Genomic DNA, 18,258 nt, shown 5'->3' on the forward strand with positions numbered 1-18,258 from the left:
AGAGAAGCGACCGCTTCCAGGGACCGACTCCTCGGGGAGACGCGACCCCGGCCTCCCCTCGGCGCAGCGCGACACCCACCCTCCCTTCCTTGCGTCCGCCCCACCTCGAATCGCCGCCCTGGCTCCGCCCCCTCCTCCCGCCCCGCCCCGCGCCCGGCAGCCACCTTCTCATTGGCCAGGAACTTTAGGTCGCTTGCTTCGGATTGACGAAAATTCGCGTTGCTCCCGCCCCCGCCCTCGGCGCGGCGCGCGATTGGCTGGCGATGCGGACTCCTCCGTGCCGGGCCTGGGCGGCGCGGATGAGGCCTAAGGCGGCGGCGCGAGGCAGGTGAGCTCCGACAGGCGGGCGGGCGGGCTGTGGCGGGGGCGGGAGTTCGGGGACGCCGGGGTCGTGCTAGCTAACGGCCCGGTACGCCCCCCTCACAACCGACCGGGGTGGGGACGGACCGAGCTGCGGGTCTTACCTAAGTCGCCAATGGCCGCCGTCCCCGGCCCGCCCGGCGCCCCCTCCCGCATCCAGGCCGCGGTGCCCCAAATACTCCTGTGCGCCCAGGTTCCCAACCCCTGTCCCCGAGCGCCCTCGTCACCCTCATCCCCGGCCCCTGGTGCCCCGAGTCCCTTAACCCTGGTCCCCGACCCCGAGCCCGGCGCGCAGGCGCAGACACCCCGGGCCGCGCGCAGGTGCCGCAGGTGCGGGCGGGGCGCAGGGCGGGGTCGCGGGGTGCGGTCGCCGGGTCCCCGCTGCGCCCCGCCCGGCGCTGCGACACTGGCCGCGGAGCCTCCCCGGGTCACCTCCCGGGGTCCCCTCCCCGGGTCCCCAAGCCCAGCGCCGGTCCGTTGTCCGCGTTGTTGCACGGTCCCTAGTGAGGGTGAGGCTGGAAAGTCGGCGGGCCTTAGTTCTGCAGAGTTTTCAACGACTTTTTCTTCCTTTAAAACTGATTTTGAACTCAAGGTTTTGCATTTGCAAAGTAGGCGCTCTACTGCTTGAGCTCCACCTCCAGTCCATTTTGCGGTGGTTATTTTGGAGCTGGGGGGGCATCTCAAGAATTCTTTGCCTGGGTTGGCCTCGATCCGCGAACCTCTCAATCTCAGCCTCCCAAGTAGCCGGGATTTCAGGCGTGAGCCACCTGCATGCCGCTTCTCCAGCCTTTTTTTTTTTTTTTTATCTTTTTTTAAGCATTTGCATCCTTGCTGCTCCCTGTGCGTTTGGCTCGGTCTGTCTGTACTTTTGGAAATGCAGTTCGCAACAGGAGTTTGTCCTGTGCACCTGTTTTGAATTTTAATTTGCTCATATGTTTTAAATTTCCCGGGGCTGCCCCTCCACCCCCACCCCCACTCCCATTCGCTCTGCAGCTTGGCCACCTGTTCCTATAGATGCAGAATCTGTTGGTTCTCTTACTCCTGGCCTGTTACCGGGTCTGGTCCCCATTTGGCCCCGCAGTGCCTGGTATCCAAGCTGCGACACTGAAGACCCTGCAGTGTCAATGCATTTTGGTCTTCTCACCCGAGAGGGGCGCTCCACCCCGCCTCGTCTCACTTGGGCATGAGGGGAAGGGTTGGGCTTCAGTGCCCAGAGGCACCTGCCTGCCTTCTCCAGGGTGCAGCCTCTGTTTACCCTGAAGACTTTCAGGGAGGAAGGAGGGAGCAGATGGATGCACTGTAGCTAACTGCTGCTTTTTAGGGTGATTGCTGATTTATGGTAAAATACACCTAAATTTGCCATTTTTAAACCGCGCAGTTCAGAGACACTAAGCATATTTGTGCTATTCTGCAGCCATCACCCCTCTCTACCTAGATCCCCAACTTCTTATCACCCGAAAGGGAAACCCTGCCCACTAGGCAGGCCGTCCCGTTTTCCCCCACCCCTGTTAGCCACTGGTCTGCTTCCTGCCTCTGGGTTTTCCTGTGTGTCTGCTCACCTCATATCCATGGGCTCATACCATAGGTAGCCTTTGTGTGACAGCATGTCTTCAGGGGCCATCTGTGCTGGGCATGGATCAGTGTTTTCTTTCTCTCTCTCTTTTTGCAGCACTGGGGGGTTTGAATTCTGGGCCTCACACTTGCTGGGCTCTACCACTTTGAGCCACTCCACTAGCCCTTATTTGTGATGGGTTTTTTCGAGATAGGGTCTCAAACTGTTTGCCTGGGCTGGCTTTGAACTTTGATTCTCCTGATCTCTGCCTCCTGGGTAGCTGGGATTACAGGTGTGAGCACCGGCGTCTGCTTCATTTTAGTCCTTTCTGTGACTACATTTTCTACCGCATGTGTGCACCAGCTTTTGTTCTTTCCTCTGTGGATGGACATCTGGATTGTTTCTACCTGGAGGCGGTTGTGAACCTTGGTGACAGGTTTTTACTGGAGTTCCTGTGCTCAGTTCTGGGTCTGTGGTAACTGTTTAACTTTTGAGGAATAAGCAGACTCTTACAGTGGCCGTATGTCTACCACTCCCACCAGCAGTGTGGGAGCTTCCCTTTCTGCACATCCTTGTCAATGCTTATTCTCCCTTTTTTAGGCTGCTGGCCATGCTGGTGGGTGTGAAGTGGGTTTATTGTTGCTGTTACTTGTTTTGAGTCAGTGTCTCCTATGCAGCCCAGGCCTAGAACTCGAGATTCTCCCACTTCTGCTTCCCAGTGCTGGGATTACAGGTGTGCACCACCACACCCAGCTCATTGGTTTTGATTTGCAGCTCCTAAATGACACAATGATTTGATTGTCATTTCCCATCCTCGTTGTATGTCTTTGAAGATACGTTTCTTCAGTTCCTTTCCTCATCTTGTTTTTGTTCATTTGGTTTGTTCTGTTTTTCAGACAGGGTCTTGCTATTTAGGTCTTGAACTTGTGATCTGTGCCTCCCCAATAGCTAGGATTACAGGCATGAACCCTGGCCCTTCTTCACTCCTGATAGTGTCTTTTGATGCTCAGATAAAAGTCGAACTCACTGATCTTTTTCTTTTGTTGCTCATGCTTTTGGTGTCACACCTAAGAATATTTGGCCAAAATCTGTCACCAGGTTTCTTTGTATGTTCTAAGAGTCCTGTATTTTATTGCTGTGGTCTGAGTATCTGCCGAACTTATGTGTTGAAATTTAACTCACTGTGGTGGCACTAAGACATTTGGGAAGTAATTAAGTTTTGAGATTTGTGTCCTCATGAATGGATGGGTGTCTTACTAAAGGGCCTTGGGGCCAAGCTGGTACTTTTTGCTCTTCCACTTTCTGCCCTGTGGGACACAACAAAAGGCCCTGGTGCACACTGTCCTCTCAACAGCAGGCAGGCTGAGGCAGGAGTAGCACAAGTTGGAAGCCAGCCTGGCTACATAGTGAGACCCTGTCTTTAAAACAGAGCCCTCTGTGGACGTGGAGTAATCCTGTGGTCCTGGTTCTCCCAGCCAAGGTGGTCAGAGCTATAAAGGTAGAGGTGAGCAGACCCTGCATCTGCTTAGGAGCAAGCCCAGAGGTGGCTAATCAAAATTTAAACATTGTTTTTGAATTGTTTATAAGTTCAAAAACACAGAATTGAATAGTTCTGGCCCCTACCTTTGGGTCTTTGGTCATTCAAGTACATGTTGGGGTATGACGTGAGCAGGAGTCCAACCTCACGCTCTGCGTGTGAAGGCTCAGTTGTTCTAGCACCAGGTGTCAAAGAGACTTTTTTTCTGACCAGGTGACCAGGGCACCCTGTCTAAATCAGTTGGCCATAGATGGAAGGGTTTGTTTCTGGGCCCTGAATTCTGTTCTGTTGATCTGTGTGTCCGTCCTCGTGTCACCACCACCTGCTTCTTAGTTTTGAAATCAGGAAGTGGGACTCCTCCATGTTGGTTCTTTTTCTAAGCTGGTTTTCCGTATTTGGGACCATGGCTTATGAACTTGCCGGTGGGCTTTTCCAAAGCTGGAGGAAGGCCCTGGGATTCTGATAGAGGCCACGGTGAGTTTGAAGTCACTCGTTGCTAACATTGCTCTCGGCTTTCCATCCTCAAACCAGAAGGTAGACCTTTGTAATCTCTTGCCACAATGTTTTGTGGTTTTCAGCGTACCTGAGTTTTGCATATGCAAATTTGTTCCTAAGGTTTTTGCTCTTTTTGATGCTATTGCATATAGTCATGGCCATCGCTAATGTTACTCTGGCTTTTGTGTCCTCCTCTTGTGTCCTACCATTTTGCCGAATGTTTACTAGCTCTAATAGTTAAATTTTGTAAGTCTTTGGTTCTATGAGGTCATATCACCTGAGTATGAAGGTAGCTTTACTTTTCCCGTTCCAGTTTGCATGCCTTTTCTTTCTTTTTCTTGACCAATTGCTCTGTCTGGAACTTCTCAGACAGTGTTGAAGAGTGGTGACAGCAGATGTCCTTGTTTTGTTCCTGGTCTCAAGGGAACCTTTCAGTCTTTCCCCTTTGAGTGTGATGTTAGCTGTGAGCTCTGCATGGTGCCATGTCTTGTTGAGGAAGTTCTCTTCCCTCCCTGGCTTCTTGACTTTTTGTTTATTTGTTTGTTTGCTTTTGAGACAGGGTCTTGATGGCCCTTAGCCTTGCTAGCACTGGGATTACAGGTGTGGCCTCCACATCCGGAATGATTTATCATGGAGGGGTGTGCAAATTGCCTAAGGGTGTCTTCAGGAGACTTGCAGAATTCAATTCCACCCAAGTGCAAACGGGTGCCCCAGCCCTTGAGGCATCGGGGCTTTTCAGCGCTCCCCATGCTGCAGTTCAACTTCTTCACTTGGTTTTCACTCCGGTTACTTCCCAGGTTTCTTGCTGTGGCTCTTCCTTTCTTTTTGCTCTCCTGAGTGTATGTCTATAAGAAAATAACCCTTTTCTGAGGGGTGTCTGGAGGACCGTGGCATCTGGCATCTGTGTTCAGCACAACATTTTCAACTGGGAGTTCGCGAGTGACCTATTTTCACCAAATGCTGGTACTTAATGGAGCGTGTCGTGAGCTCATAGCCATTGTCTCCTGGTCCTGAATGTATGACAGTCGAACGATCTCCTGTTACTGCATTCGTGGCATTTCCAGATCCTGGAAACAAGACAGTGTTTTGAGACACAGTCACCCAGGATGGCACTGCTTTCGTTCAGCCTTGAAATTCTTGCCCTTCCTGAAGGTGTCTGGTAAGGCGAGTCAGGGACTGCACAAGGTTGCCCAGGGCCACTGAGGCCCCTGTGAAGGGAGCTCCTCGGGCGCGGGTACGTGCAGTCTTCCATACCTGCCTCAGGGCTGTCATACTGGGGGTTGGACCCTGGACCTGTCCATTTGAGCCATGTTCCCAGCCCTTTTGGTTGTTTTTTTGGTGGGGTGGGTGTGGTACTTAACTCAGTGCTTTGGGCTTGCTCAACAGGTGCTCTACTGTTTGAGCCACACTTCAAGCCCTTTTCACTCTGGTTATTGTGGAGATAGGGTCTCGCTTTTTGCCCACTGCAATCCTATTTTACGTTTCTCGCTGTAACTGGGATGATGGGCCAACCCCCCATGCCCACAAACTTTTTTGCTCAGACTAGCATTGAACCGCAGTCCTTCAGAGCTCAGCCTCCCATCCAGCCAGGATTACAGGCATGAGTCACTGGTGCCCAGTTTTTGAGCTGTGGTCTCTCTAACTTTCCTTGGGCTGGCCTCAAACTCATGGTCCTCCTGCCTTTGCCTTTGTAGCTGGGATTACAGGCATGTACCACTAAACCCAGCTCCAGACATTATGTAGTTAATTGAAAACGTGCTCCCTCAATGTGAAATGCCTTGCTGGTTAGGACTGCTTACCCGGTTGATTTTCCGATAGAGTCTGAGAATGCCAGCTCTGCATTTGAAACCGTTTTTTTCTACTAGGCCCAAATAAGCGAGGTGATACATGAAGAATAGAGAGCATGCTGCTGCTGCAGTTAGAGCTTTTATTGTGATTGTGTGTCGCTGTCGGCTCTGCTTCGTTAAGCATTTTGCACAGCTCTGACCTCGCCATGAGCACCTGGCTGGGTGGCCACACGGGATGGCTACAGGTTGCACATTTTAGTGTAGGAGACAAGATATGTGACAGGTGACTTTTGACCTTTGTGAAGAGTTAACGCCAGCATGCTGGTCAGAGACAGTGAGCTCTCTCTAGGCCAGGACTCCCCAAAGGCAGGCACTGAGGGCTTCCCTGGGCGTGTGTTGTGGAAATCAAAGCTGCCACAGTCTGGCTGCTTAGTCATTCTGTTCTGATTGTTTGCGTGTGCTTTCGGCAGTACTGGGGCTTGAACTCAGGCCATTATGCTTATTTTGATTTTTAATTAATGTGACTGGGAGATGTGAGTTGTATCTGGAATATAAAAACGTCCATTTCTGATTTCTTTGCTTGGCATTTATACTTATGCTGCAGTTCTCTTTGGTGCTGGCACCTCTTCCTGGGTACAGGGGATCTGGAGAGGGCACGATGAACTGTGTCCACAGGACGAATGCATGCCGTCTCACTGCTCCAGCTCCCACCTGGTCACAGTTGGAACGAAGCAGCTGACCCACAGGTTCTGACTAGAAGAGCCAGGAGGAGGGGCAGAGGGCCAAGTGCACCTGAACTTCCAGCGTTTCCTGCATTCCCATAGTGCTTTGGGCAGGATTCTCCCAGGGTACAGACAGACAAGGAGCAGAGGGGCATGGGTATTTTCAGCTTAACAGCAAAGCAAGCAGTGTGCTAACAGCAACTGCAGCTCACTCTGTAAGTGACCACAGTGCTCCCTGGTCTTGGATAGAGAGCCTTCTGGAGCAGGATGAGCCAGGGAGAGAGCAGAGCTGGGCGGCTGGGCCACTTAAGCCAAGTCACAATGCAAGTATGGCAGGTGTGTCCCATCTGTGCAGGGCCAGCATCCTGTATACATGTGGTCCTTTAAGACAGTAGGAAAAAAACGAAGAAATCAAACAGGCCATTGATAATTAAGGAATGCTGTCAGGCTGGCGGTGGCAGCCCCAGGCTCTGCTGGCTTCCCCTTGGCAGCCCGAGGTGCAAGTCTGCTGCCCCTAGTTACGTTCTTTGTGGTAGAAGTTGTGTGGGCGGTCCTGCTAATTGTGCTGCTCATAAGGAAATGTCCTGCTCTCTAGGTCTGAGGCAACAGGCACAGTGGAACTATTTGATATTTCTATAGTCTAAGAGAAATGACCCTTGACCCTAATATGTGCAAGCTAAATCACTTGACCTTGGCTTTTGGTGAAGCCTCATGTCTGCCTTGTCAGAGGAAGTGGAGTCCTCAGTAGGTGTGCATTCGTGTGGCGGTGCTTCTTCACGGAGTCCTCACAGTGCTTTCTTGACATCTGTCACAAACCCATCCCGCTGCTCCTCTTCTGTCGCCTCCTCGTTTCCAGGGAAGTAAGGGGACAGTGCAGCTTGGCTAGGTCGCCTTTCACACAGAGCTGCCGCTATGAATGCCAGCTTCTGCTGAGTGTTCCATGCGCTCACCCGAGGACCAGATTGGGGTCAGAGGTGCAGGTGCTGCTGTTGCCCAAGGTGCCTCAGCGGTTGGGGAGACCTCAGCTGAACCCAAGGGTCTGGCTGCCTGCACCACCTAATGAAAACGAGTTTACTGGCAGACTTGGTGTAATATGTTCCTAGTTTTATTTATTATTTAGCTGACAGTGCTGGGGACTGAACTCTAAGCCTTGTGCTCCTACACATTTTAAAATATTCAGCCTGACCTGCGGGAGTCCAAACACAAAACCAAAGCCACATTCAAGGTTGTGTGTGTGTGTGTGTGTGTGTGTGTGTGTGAGTGTGAGAGAGAGAGAGAGAGAGAGAGAGAGAGAGAGATGCAGTGTCTGTGATGTGTGAGATGTGTGTGGTATGGGGTGTGTGTTTGTGAGGTGTGTGGGTGTGAGGTGTGTGAGGTGTGTGTGAGATGTGTGTGTGGTATGTGTGATTGTGTGTGGGATGCAGTCTGTGGGGTGTGTGTGATGTGTGTGTGTGGTATGTGTATGAGATGTGTGTGGGATGTGTGTGTGTGGGTGTGTGTGTGTGTGAGATGTGGCGTGGTGTGGTGTGCCGTGAGGCCCTTTCAAGTACTTGTTGTGTGCGTGTGTTGTGTGGATCAGTTCATTTTAAGGGTTCTCAGTCAGTCACTCAGTCAACATACTCACTTTACACAGTGAAGGTGGAGCTGCTGCAGTTCGGGCTGAGGCACCTGGGGAATCTGAATTTCTAACTTGGTTTCTCTATGTTTTAATCTGGAGACAAAACAATTAGTCTCTAGGCTACTTAATTTTAATAGGGTTAATATCTGAGTAGAGTACTATGTTAAGGTCTAGTACTGATTTTTGTTTTGTGTTTTGAGACAAGCTAGCCCAGGCTGGCCTTGAACTTTTTTTTTCTTCATTTTTGTGGTACTGGCAGTTGAACTCAGGGCTTCACACTTGCAAAGCAGACACTCTGCCACTTGAGCCAGGCCTCCAGTCCTGGCCTTGAACTCTTGATTCTCCCGCCTCAGCTTCCCAAGTGCTGGAATTACAGGCGGCCCCACCATGTGTTACTGAAGGTGTTTTTTAGTACTGATTTTTAAAGGAGCACCTCAGAACTTTAGTTTTGAAGAAGTAATTTTTCTTTACAAAAGGTATAGTTAAGGAGCTGCCTGATGCAGCACAGCTACTGTAGAAAACCAAGCCCCAAAGGGCTAGGGAGGTAGAAAAAGAACGTGGGAGTGGGTGCGAGTGTGCACCTGTGTGTGTCCATGCCTCCCAGTGTCTCCCTAGAAGGCCCTGAAGGAAGGGTCAGGTGAAGCCTCTGCCTGGCAGGGGCAAGCGAGTGTCCACTGTGGGTTGCACTGTGCATCAGGGGCTTAGTGTGCCATCTGAGGGATGAGGCCTGTGACAGATGGCACTTCCTGGATAGCAGAAGGAGGGCCTGGGGTCCCCGCTGTGGGTTGCATTGACAGCTCAAGGCCTGCCCCCAGACCTGAGTCACAGGGTCTTATCAAGAACCATTTTAAAGGGGAACACTGTGAGCCACCTGTGGCAGGTGCCTGTGATTTCTGGTGAAAGCTGCAGGCCTGGCCTGCCCACGGTCACAGTCACTTCATCAGTGGCCACCCTAGGACAGCCATTCCACCTGAGGTGTCCTGCCCAACTCCATCCGCTCAGCCTTCTGGGGGAAGGAGGTGCCGCTCCAGCTTTGAAGCTCGCCTGTCCCACTTTTCTGTGAACTGAACAGGTGGTGGTCGGGTTCTGTTTCACAGCCCAGTTTTATTCTGTTCTTAGGCTGGTGTCGTTTGCTTGAAGCTGTTTTCAACCTTATGTGACTTGCATGATGTGTTGAGATTTCCAGGCATGCTTGCAGATCACGGTGAGGTGAGCACAGACATTCCACACAGTGTGGGTTAGGTGGTATATGACAAGTATTCATGGACAGAACCTGGCCTTGTGTCTTCATCCCCCATGCGGTGGGAGTCTTAGTCTGTGACGTAGGAGGCATAGGGTACTGAGGGAGAGACTCTCAGTGTACCTTGAAGGACCTTGACGTGTAGCTGTTCAGCCCTGCGAGGACTTTTCCTCAGATCTGGCACCAAGTTTGCCCCTGAACCCATCACCTGTCTTTGCCTGTTGCTGCCCCGTGTTCTCTGGGCCAGCAGTAACCACAGGACAGAGGAAGGTCCTCCACTGGTGACTGGTAATGCCACATTGCTCCTCTCCGAGCAGCCGTTCCTCTTGGCCTCTTGGCCTCCTGTCTCTGCTGTGCTGGCTCTCATCTGCCTGCGCTCCTGCTGGGCTTGCAAGGGACCTGGAGGCCAGGGCACACTGAGCCCCTGCAGTTTGTGTCCTGCACAAGGTGGGGTTCAGCCTAGTCCTTCCCAGTCCAGGGCACCCATGTGAGTGAGCATGAAGAAGATCACATCATTTGTGACACTTGGGGCAGGACAGCCAGAGGAGCTGGAGGAGTGAGGAGAGCGAGGCCTGGAGACAGCCGTTTGTGAAATGTTGACCGGCAGTCTTTCGGCAGTTTTCTTATGCTGTTAAACTATGAGCTTCGTGACTGTTGAGCTTCTGAATGCAGAGCCCTGTGAGGCTCAGCCTGAGGCCGGAGCAGGTGGAGGCACTGAGCACCTGCGCAGCCTTCAGTGGCTAACGTGGGCGGCTTTTGTCTGTGGGAGTTCTTGGGTGCTTGTGAGGCCAGTGCACAGCCAGTGGACTTGTATTTAGATTAGGGGGCAGTTAATCTTCCATCCCCAGGCTCACTGACCCAGGAAGAAAACCTTTTAAAAAAAATTTTAATAACATAAGCATAGATTATATAATTTTATTCCACAAAATAATTACAGCTGCTTTTGAATATTTGTCATTTGTCAGGCACTGCCTTACACGTGCTATTTCACTTAGTCCTTTTTAAGATTTTATTTCCCTTTATCCTATAATTTTGTTTAGCACTCACTTTTGTTGAGCACCAGAGATGAAAATGTTCTAGACTACCAGCAGGTGTGCCACAAGAGAGAAACACTGTCTCATCCCGTCACTCAGCTCTGCAGGGAACTTGGGAAGGAATGTGCCAGTCCCCGACCCTTTGAGCTCTGTCACACCTTGTCCTTTCAACTCTGTACTTATGGGTGTGTACACAAAGCACATATGCTTTCTGGACTGTGGACTGACGGCCTAGACCATGGGTCTGGTTGAGTGGGTCAGGCTCTGTGCTCTCAGTTAGCACATCAGGAATTCTGCACCTAGCTCTGTGCTCATGTTCATTTCACTGGAGAACATAGTCTAGGAGTAATGCACAACCCAGGCAGAATCTGGATGAGAAAGATTAAGTCTGTGATGAGATTGGTGCTGCCCCTGCTGACCTGTGGGCATGGTGTCTCACAGCTACCTTCCCGAGGAGCCCAGTGCTGGCCCTCCACGCAAGTGTGGGACTTGTCACCTTCGCAGCACCTCACCAAAGCCTGCTGCAGTCCTGCCGGGATCCACAGCTACTTTTGGTTCTGCAGCTGTTTTTGGTTCTGTTTCGAGGCAGGAAGTTAAGTTTCTCTTTGGTCTGGTGTGGGTGTCCTGTGCAGGTGGCACAAATCTGTCAGATGTCTCACTGACTGGAAGAACTCGGTCAAGCCTTGGTGGTAGCCAGGCTATGTGTGGTGGGTGCCTGTTGCACGTACTGCATGATGAGAGCTTGCCAAGGTGTCCTGTCAGATAAAAAGCCTTCACGTGTATTTTCTCAAGTGTCCTGCTCCAGACTCTGACAGCTGTGCTCTGGTCAGTGTGAGCTTTGGGCTGGATCTTGAGCTCACCAGCTTCACCAGCCTTGCAGGACAGTTAGTGCCCCTCTGGCCGTCCCAGATCTGTAGCCCACAGCAGGCAGCGAGAGGGTCGAAGGGCAGCTGAGCCCCCCTGCACACTTGCTGTCTGAATGCTGTGACCGGCAGGGCTTGCAGCCATTGGTCACTTGTTTGCTTATAGGTTGTTCTGCAGGCTTTGGGTGTGTAGGCCTGTCCCAGAAGGGTCCAGCTCCACACTCGTGCCTCCACTTCCAGTGCCAGAGAGCTGGTAAAGTCAGTACAGCTTTGGGCTTGGGGTTAGTGATACTAAACAGTGCAGGCACAGAACAACTCAAAGTAGAAATCACTCTGGGGAGGAAAGGCAGGAGTCAGTAGGAACCATGAGTAACGGGTGATATCTCCTCCGAAGGATGAGACCGGTAGCGGGGGGCTCTGACATTGTTACCCAGTCCAGAATTGGCTGGTTGCTTAGTAAATTATTACCAAACACAAGGGCTATCAGAAACCTTTGTTAGATCCCCGGGTGGGGCTGTGTTCCACAGCAGAGCCAGAGTGGGGCTGTGACACGCTCCGCCCACGGCTTTCTCTTCTGTGCTGGTTTAGTGTGGATCACAGAAGGAGGGAGATGGGGGCAGTGGAGCAGGTCTGAAACACTATGTGGACCAAGTAATCCTAGTGTAGAAAGACCGTGCAAGACTTGTGCAAAAGAGCAGGCAGGCCAGGAGTGGGCCCTGCATTCTAGTGTGCTGGCAGAGAGGAGGTCCTGGGCGGGAGGTCCCTGTGCTGGGCAGGGGCCATTCAGGAGGCCAGGGCAGGACTATGGCTTGAGCCAGGGCTGGACGACAGCCTCAGAAAGACCAAAAAAAGAGATAAGTTGATGCAGAAAAAACAAAGTTGAGTTGTTTTGCTTTTTTGTTTATTTGTTCCAGAGACAGGGTCTTACCGTGTAGCCTAGGCTGGCCTTGAATTCCTGCCTCTGCCTCCGGAGTTGCTGGGTTGTGTCACCACACCTTGCCAGAAGTTTTGTATTTACGTATAGTGTACATATTCATTGGTCTTCATGATTAATTTTTATGAGACCATCTGGACTATTTTCATGAACATGGTGTGAATTAAAGTGCTTCTGGTCGTTTGTAGAGCTCAGCCATTACACATAGATTTTTGAAGTTTCCTTTTACTTTTATCTTCCTACAAATTTTCAACCGCAGGTTAAGATTCATATTGCTATTCTGAGGCCTTTTTTAAATATCCAGTGTGTGCACAAGCGTGCCCGAGTGGATGTGTTTTCTCAGAGGAAAGTTTGAGTCGTTGCAAGGACATAATGATGGTGACCTGAGGAGAGAGGTGATCTCACACTTTTAGTGTGAGAACTCGAGCCTGCTCTGGGCCTGTGGGTCAGCGCCCTGCACCGAGCCCTGGCTCTGAGGTGCCCAGGGGCCCTCCACCCTCCACGGTGTCCCAGGGCTGCTTCCTGACCAGGAAAAGGCATCAGCTCGGTTCTGGTTAATGACAACGAAACCTTATTCCAGAAGACTGAGAGCACTTTGACCTCTTCAGGAACTGAAAACTGTTTTGAAAAAGGCTCTGGGTTACTTTCATCATTTCTTTGAAAGTGCCTCAGTTTTTATCATTACAAGTCCTGTCTAGGATTTATCTCTCTCTCTCTCTCACTCTTTCTCTGTTTTTTTGGTTTTTTGTGGTGGGGTGTCACTGTGCCTCCTTTCTGAGTGCTGAATGACAGAGTGCTGGGATTACAGATGTGCATCACCACACCTGGTTCTTCAGTTACTTATATGGGTACATTAGGGGACCAGACATGACAGAAGTGTCCCTGGACTGACTTGTAGCTGAGAAGACTTGTCTTCTTTGTTACAAACAAAAGTCAAAAACAACACCTGTAAAGATGAAGAATTATAACTACAATGGCAGGAGCTGTGTTAGCGTTCTGACAACCCTTTAACTCTGAGGTCCTCTTCTCTCCCCTCCTGCAGCATGGTCTGAGACGGTGAACATGGACTTTTCTCGGCTGCACACGTACACCCCACCCCAGTGTGTGCCAGAGAACACTGGCTACACCTACGCACTCAGGTGAGCAACTGCTCAAGTGAGGTGGTACCTGCCCGGCTTCTCCAGTGTCCAGCTGCAGGGGGCATTGGGCACTGCCAGGCCAGCCTGGGTTACGTTTGAAAGTGAGAACTCTGCATCATTCAGAGCACGAGTTGCCTGAGCCACGAGGCAGCTCAGAGAGCTGTACACCTCTGGGCTGGCTCATCCAGTCACACAGGTGTGCTCATCGCAGGCGACTTGCTGCTTGGTGCCCACCCGCTTACCTGGCTGTGACCTGGGAGGGAGCCTGGTCACAGCTGGTGTCTGTGATTTGTGTTGACAGCTTGATGTCTCTGCAGCAACAGAAATAACATGGAAAGGACTGGCCTTTCGGAAGGTCATGGTTTCAAGAGTGTGACTTTGCCTTGGGGCAGACGCTATTTTCTGTTTTTCTCTTGGTCTCAAGTCCTAAACCGTGGCATGTGAGTCTTCAAAGGGGCCGACTGCCCATGCAGTTCATTTGCCACATAGCGAGGACACTTGCCTGCAGCTCAAACCTGCAGTCGGGAACCTGTGTCACTGGGTTGGCCAGGACCTTCCAAGGGAAAGATGCTTGGGTGCCTGGTGAGATGTGCCAGGTGTGGGGAGAGGGCGGGGAGGTCTCCAGTGGCTCGTGGCCACTGAGCACCAGTGGGCAAGGCTTTAGGAAAAGTGCTTTTGAGCAGTGGTGCTCAGATCTCACATTTGAGATCCATCTCTGACTCACGACTCTGGTCATGTCACAAGTGCCCACGGTGCACTCAGGGGCTTTGGTGCTATTTTGTCTTGTTATGTTTTGAGACAGAGTCTTGCCTTGAACTCACTATCCTCTTACCTTCACCTCCTGGGTGCTAGGGTTGTAGGTGTGCAGCACATGCCCAGCTGGCTCTGTTTTTGTTAGGAGCCCTGGAGAATCTCAGAACAGAACGAGTGGCCAGCCAGTGCACCGCCTCCCGTTCACAGAAAAGTCTATTCATGGTTGGCTCTTGTGACCTGCCCCAAGGATAGTGTAGAGTTGATGTCTTGGTTCCTATGGTGGGCACCTTACCCTTAATTCCAGTGATTCACAACCTTCCCCAGCCAGACCTGCGGTTGGCCTGCAGGCAGATGGGCTGCGAGTGGAGGAAGGTGGGCCTGCTTGCCCACTGTGCCTGGATGAAGAGCTTTCTGAAGGCAGTGGAAACTAACCAAGGATTTTAATCCCCAGAGCAGTGTTCAGGCACCACAGGACAGAGTTGGCCGGGCCTGTGTAGGAGACAGTGAGAGCCAGGTGGCCTAGAGCAGACTGTGCTGAGCTGTGAGTGCATGGGTGGGTGGAGTGGGGTGGGGGGCCTCGGAGTGGGGCCCAGAGGTGGAGAGAGCTGGATGAGTTTGGCTAGTAGCAGAGGATGGGGGACTCGGCAGTCAGGAGCAAGGGACGAGAGCCCCAGGGTGTGGCTCCTGTGAGCCCTTTTCTCTGTACTCACTTCTCTATCTCTCCAGCCCCCTTGGAAATCTTCACCTTCCAGGTGCTGGATGTGGGACAGCTGGTAGAGGGGCCGCCCTCACCCTGGTGTTCCCAGCCAGCACTGCTCTTGTCTAACTCTGACAACTGCAGTGAACATCCTGGTTGCTTGGTGTATTCAGTGAGCATTATGCAAAATGTCCCACAGTGGGAACGTTTGAGAGCAGCAGGAAGCCGGTCTGCCACCCAACTCCAGTGTATGTTGCCCGGCCTCCTCCCTCCCTCTCCGCTGGGCTGCTCTGATAACCAGCTTCAGAGTGCCAGAGTCACAGCGTAGCAGCAGTGTGGAGTGCTGCCTAGTGGGTCCCAGTGAGCTGTGTTCCAGCTTTCACATCCCTGAGTGTTTTCTGCGTGGCTTTAAATCAACCTTGCAGGGTCCTCATGCTGTATCTGGGCAATTTCTCTCGAGTCGACCGGTGTTCACTGTGAAGTGGATTTAGATCTGAAAGTCTGGCCACTTTTTGATTGTTTTGAATTTGGATCTCACTGTATTGCCCAGTCTCGCCTAGAACTCAGGTCCTCCTGCCTCAGCCTCTGGAGTGCTGGAATTACAGCATGCACCACCACATCCCGCACTGCTTGTTTGTTTCTTTTCTTTTTTTTTTTCCCCAATACTGGGGTTTGAACTCAGGGCTTCAGCCACTCCACCAGCCCTTTTTTGTGATAGGTTTTTTTTTTTTTTTTTTTAGATTAGGGTCTCAAACTATTTTCCAGGCTGGCTTTGAACCACGATCCTCCTGATCTCTGCCCGCTGAGTAGCTGGAATTATAGGCATGAACTACGGTGTCTGGCTTATTTGTTTCTTTATTGGCGGGGTTCCATGGCTGGTGGTGTGATGGGTGTGGTGCCTGGTTGTCCCTCTTGTAGGGTTGAGGTTGCCCAGCAGCCTTGCCCAGGTTGACTACTGGAGACCTCCATTGTCCAGTCCTCTTCAGCTGCTTATGCTTTGCTGTTTTGTGCTATTGTTGGCCATTGCCTTCTGTTTACCATCAGAGAGGAGGCCTCTCGCAGGAGCCTGCTGGCCCCAGGCCTATGGCTGCTGCCCTTCTAGGCGGTCTCTGCTTTTCCACCCTCTAATGGAGGTGAGCTGCTAGCAAGAGAGGTGGAGGTGTCTGTCAGTGATCATGCATGTGCCCAGGCTCCTCCTGGGAGCCCATGCTGCCGGAGCCAGGCAGGATGAGGCTGGGCAGCCAGAGATTAGTCAGCTGCGTGCAGCCCCCAGAGAGCTGGATGGCAGAGCCCGAGCACTGAGGCTCTCAGCTGAGCACAGTGTCTGGTCGGAAGTGGGAGGGGTGTGGCATCCTGTGAAGACTGTTTGTTTATTTTTTGCCATGGGCCCCGCTGAGAGTCTGGGTGCTGATGGTAAGAAGGAGCCAGATGGGAGTTGCAGATGGGGAGGGAAGTGAGCAGGACAGGTCCTTGGAGAGTGGGAGAGACTCGGTGCAAAGCACACAGCTCAGCCTAGGGCAGGAAGGAAGGAAGGGTGTGTGAGCAAGGGTTCCTCCCACAGGAGCTGAGCCCAAGAGTTGCAGGCACAAAGACTGAGCACGAGGAATCGGTAAGTCCCAAGATGTGCAGGTGAGTCAGCAGCTGCTGCCCAGTTAAAGTTTGAAGGAATAGCTGATGGCCTGCTCAGAGCAGAAGGGACTCTTTCTAACTACTTCACCTCCATTCTGGTCTGCCTTCACCTGATTGGATGTGCCCCACCACATTAGTAGGGCCAACTGCCTTCTCAGTGTTCTGAGTCACATTGATCTCATCTGGACACCCCATGCCAGTCAAGATGGCACACACTGCTAACCACCACAAGAGGAAGGAAGGAGGGGCATGAGGCTGGGCCATTGGTGGATCTGGTATGGGGGACAAGGCAGCTTTATGATAAGGGATAGAGAAAATGGTGACCTCCAAAGGGAGGACTAGGGACAGGTGACCACCAGCACACAAGGCCCTGAATGGTGGAAAGCGGAGAGAGCTGCCTGCCTTGCTGAATGGCGCTTGAGCTCGCCACAGTCAGACCACGGGGGGAAGGAGGTTGGTTCAGTCCAGGGAAGAGCTGGGCTGGGGACCACAGGGGCCAGAGGTAAAAGTCAGTGCCTCAGGTGGGCAGGTAAGGGGTGACACGGATGAGCCACAGCCCCAACTCTTAGGACAGCCCTGCTGTGCCTACACACCCTTCCCACTGACAGTACAGAGAAGAGTGCACTCTTGTCTGACTGACTGTATACCTCCCATGATTCACTGCTGCCGAGCATCTGTATGTTTTGTTATTTTCAGTTACTAAAAAGCACATCTAAACTGATATTTTACAAAGATAGTATAGCTGATAAGGCAGAAGAGGTGAGGTCTCGTGTTCTCGAGGGCAAGACCTGTAATTGGTCTTTCACAGAGTTTTGTCTGTATCAGCCTTGTATCCTCACTGAATTCCAGATAAGTCCCTCTAATCCTGGATTGGACACCTTAGGTTTAAATTTTCTCCCCTATCAACATTGTAGAAAAATTAATAAACTACTGTAAGACTTGATAGGGTTGTGTTGCTGGGAGCAGGCACGTCAAGCCCCTCCTTCATCTGGCTCCTGTACCCTCACCTGGGGGGTCTGCGTGTTGAGGGACGGCTGAGCATGCAGCCTGGCCAGCCTGGGGGCAGCTGTTATGTGCCTGAACCACAGTCCCGGCAGGACTAGGGAGGTGAGCAGCCAAGACCCCAGAGCCTAAGTTAGGCCCTCACCGCAGGGGTCAGGACCAGAGATTGGGGTGTGGAACTTGAAATTGCTAGTCCCCTCTTTCCCTTTCCTGTTGTCCCTGTGTCCCCACGCACTGTCCATTACCTTGATCAGCTCAGTGCTGCCCAGCTCACAGTGGAAGCAACTGTGTAGCTGTGGTTACCAGTGAACAGAGAACCTGCTGTGTGTCCTTGGGCACAGATGTGCAGGTTTCTTCTGCCATTTGTTTTGATATAAACATTGTGTCAGACTTTTCCTCACTGTGACAAACTGCCTGACAGAAACAGCTTAAGGGAGGGAGGGTTTATTTTGGCTCAGGGTTTCAAAGGTTTCAGTCCATGATCACCTGGCTCTGATGCTTCTGGGCCATGCTGGGTGGACAGGAGGCAGAGCAGGGACTGGAAGCTAGGGTATCCTCCAAAGGCAGCACTTCCTCGGCTAGGCCCCACCTCTGCAAAAAATGCCTCCCAAAATTGTATCAGCAACTGGGAACCAAGGGTCCAATCCATGAGCCTGTGGGGCCCCTCCCCTTCCTTTAGAACCAAAACTAGCAGGGTGAGGTAGGGTGTTCTTTGCTGTTGTGCAGCAGAACACGGAGGCCTTCTGTGACAGTGCACTGTTCATCATGTTTTGTTGGCAGGGTCACCACCTTAGGTGATGGGGACCGTCTCCCATTGCTGTATGTCCCCATCTTCTGCACACAGTGCAGGACAGACTCTTTAGACAACTTGCACCCCTGTGCTGTTTGTAACAACC

The 18,258-nt window shown here is 51.9% G+C and overlaps 1 protein-coding gene across 10 annotated transcripts in view; it reads left to right on the top strand.

The window, feature by feature from the left end:
* Positions 1–247: 247 nt before the first annotated feature.
* The window catches only part of Sun1 (Sad1 and UNC84 domain containing 1), a 41,547-nt gene continuing 23,536 nt past the window's right edge, over positions 248–18,258 (top strand). For 8 of the 10 annotated variants that reach the window (XM_020169643.2, XM_074075376.1, XM_074075378.1 and 5 more), the window contains exons 1-2: positions 248–328; positions 13,185–13,281. In XM_020169643.2, coding sequence (XP_020025232.2) covers positions 13,205–13,281 — 77 coding nt within the window. In that variant the 5' untranslated portion in view covers positions 248–328; positions 13,185–13,204. Of the gene's footprint in view, positions 329–9,190; positions 9,281–13,184; positions 13,282–16,292; positions 16,341–18,258 lie in introns of all 10 variants that reach the window. The other 2 variants (XM_074075375.1, XM_074075377.1) reach the window with 2 other exon arrangements.

Source organism: Castor canadensis, chromosome 6, assembly GCF_047511655.1.
Source record: "Castor canadensis chromosome 6, mCasCan1.hap1v2, whole genome shotgun sequence".
In the NCBI taxonomy this organism is placed as follows: domain Eukaryota; kingdom Metazoa; phylum Chordata; class Mammalia; order Rodentia; family Castoridae; genus Castor; species Castor canadensis.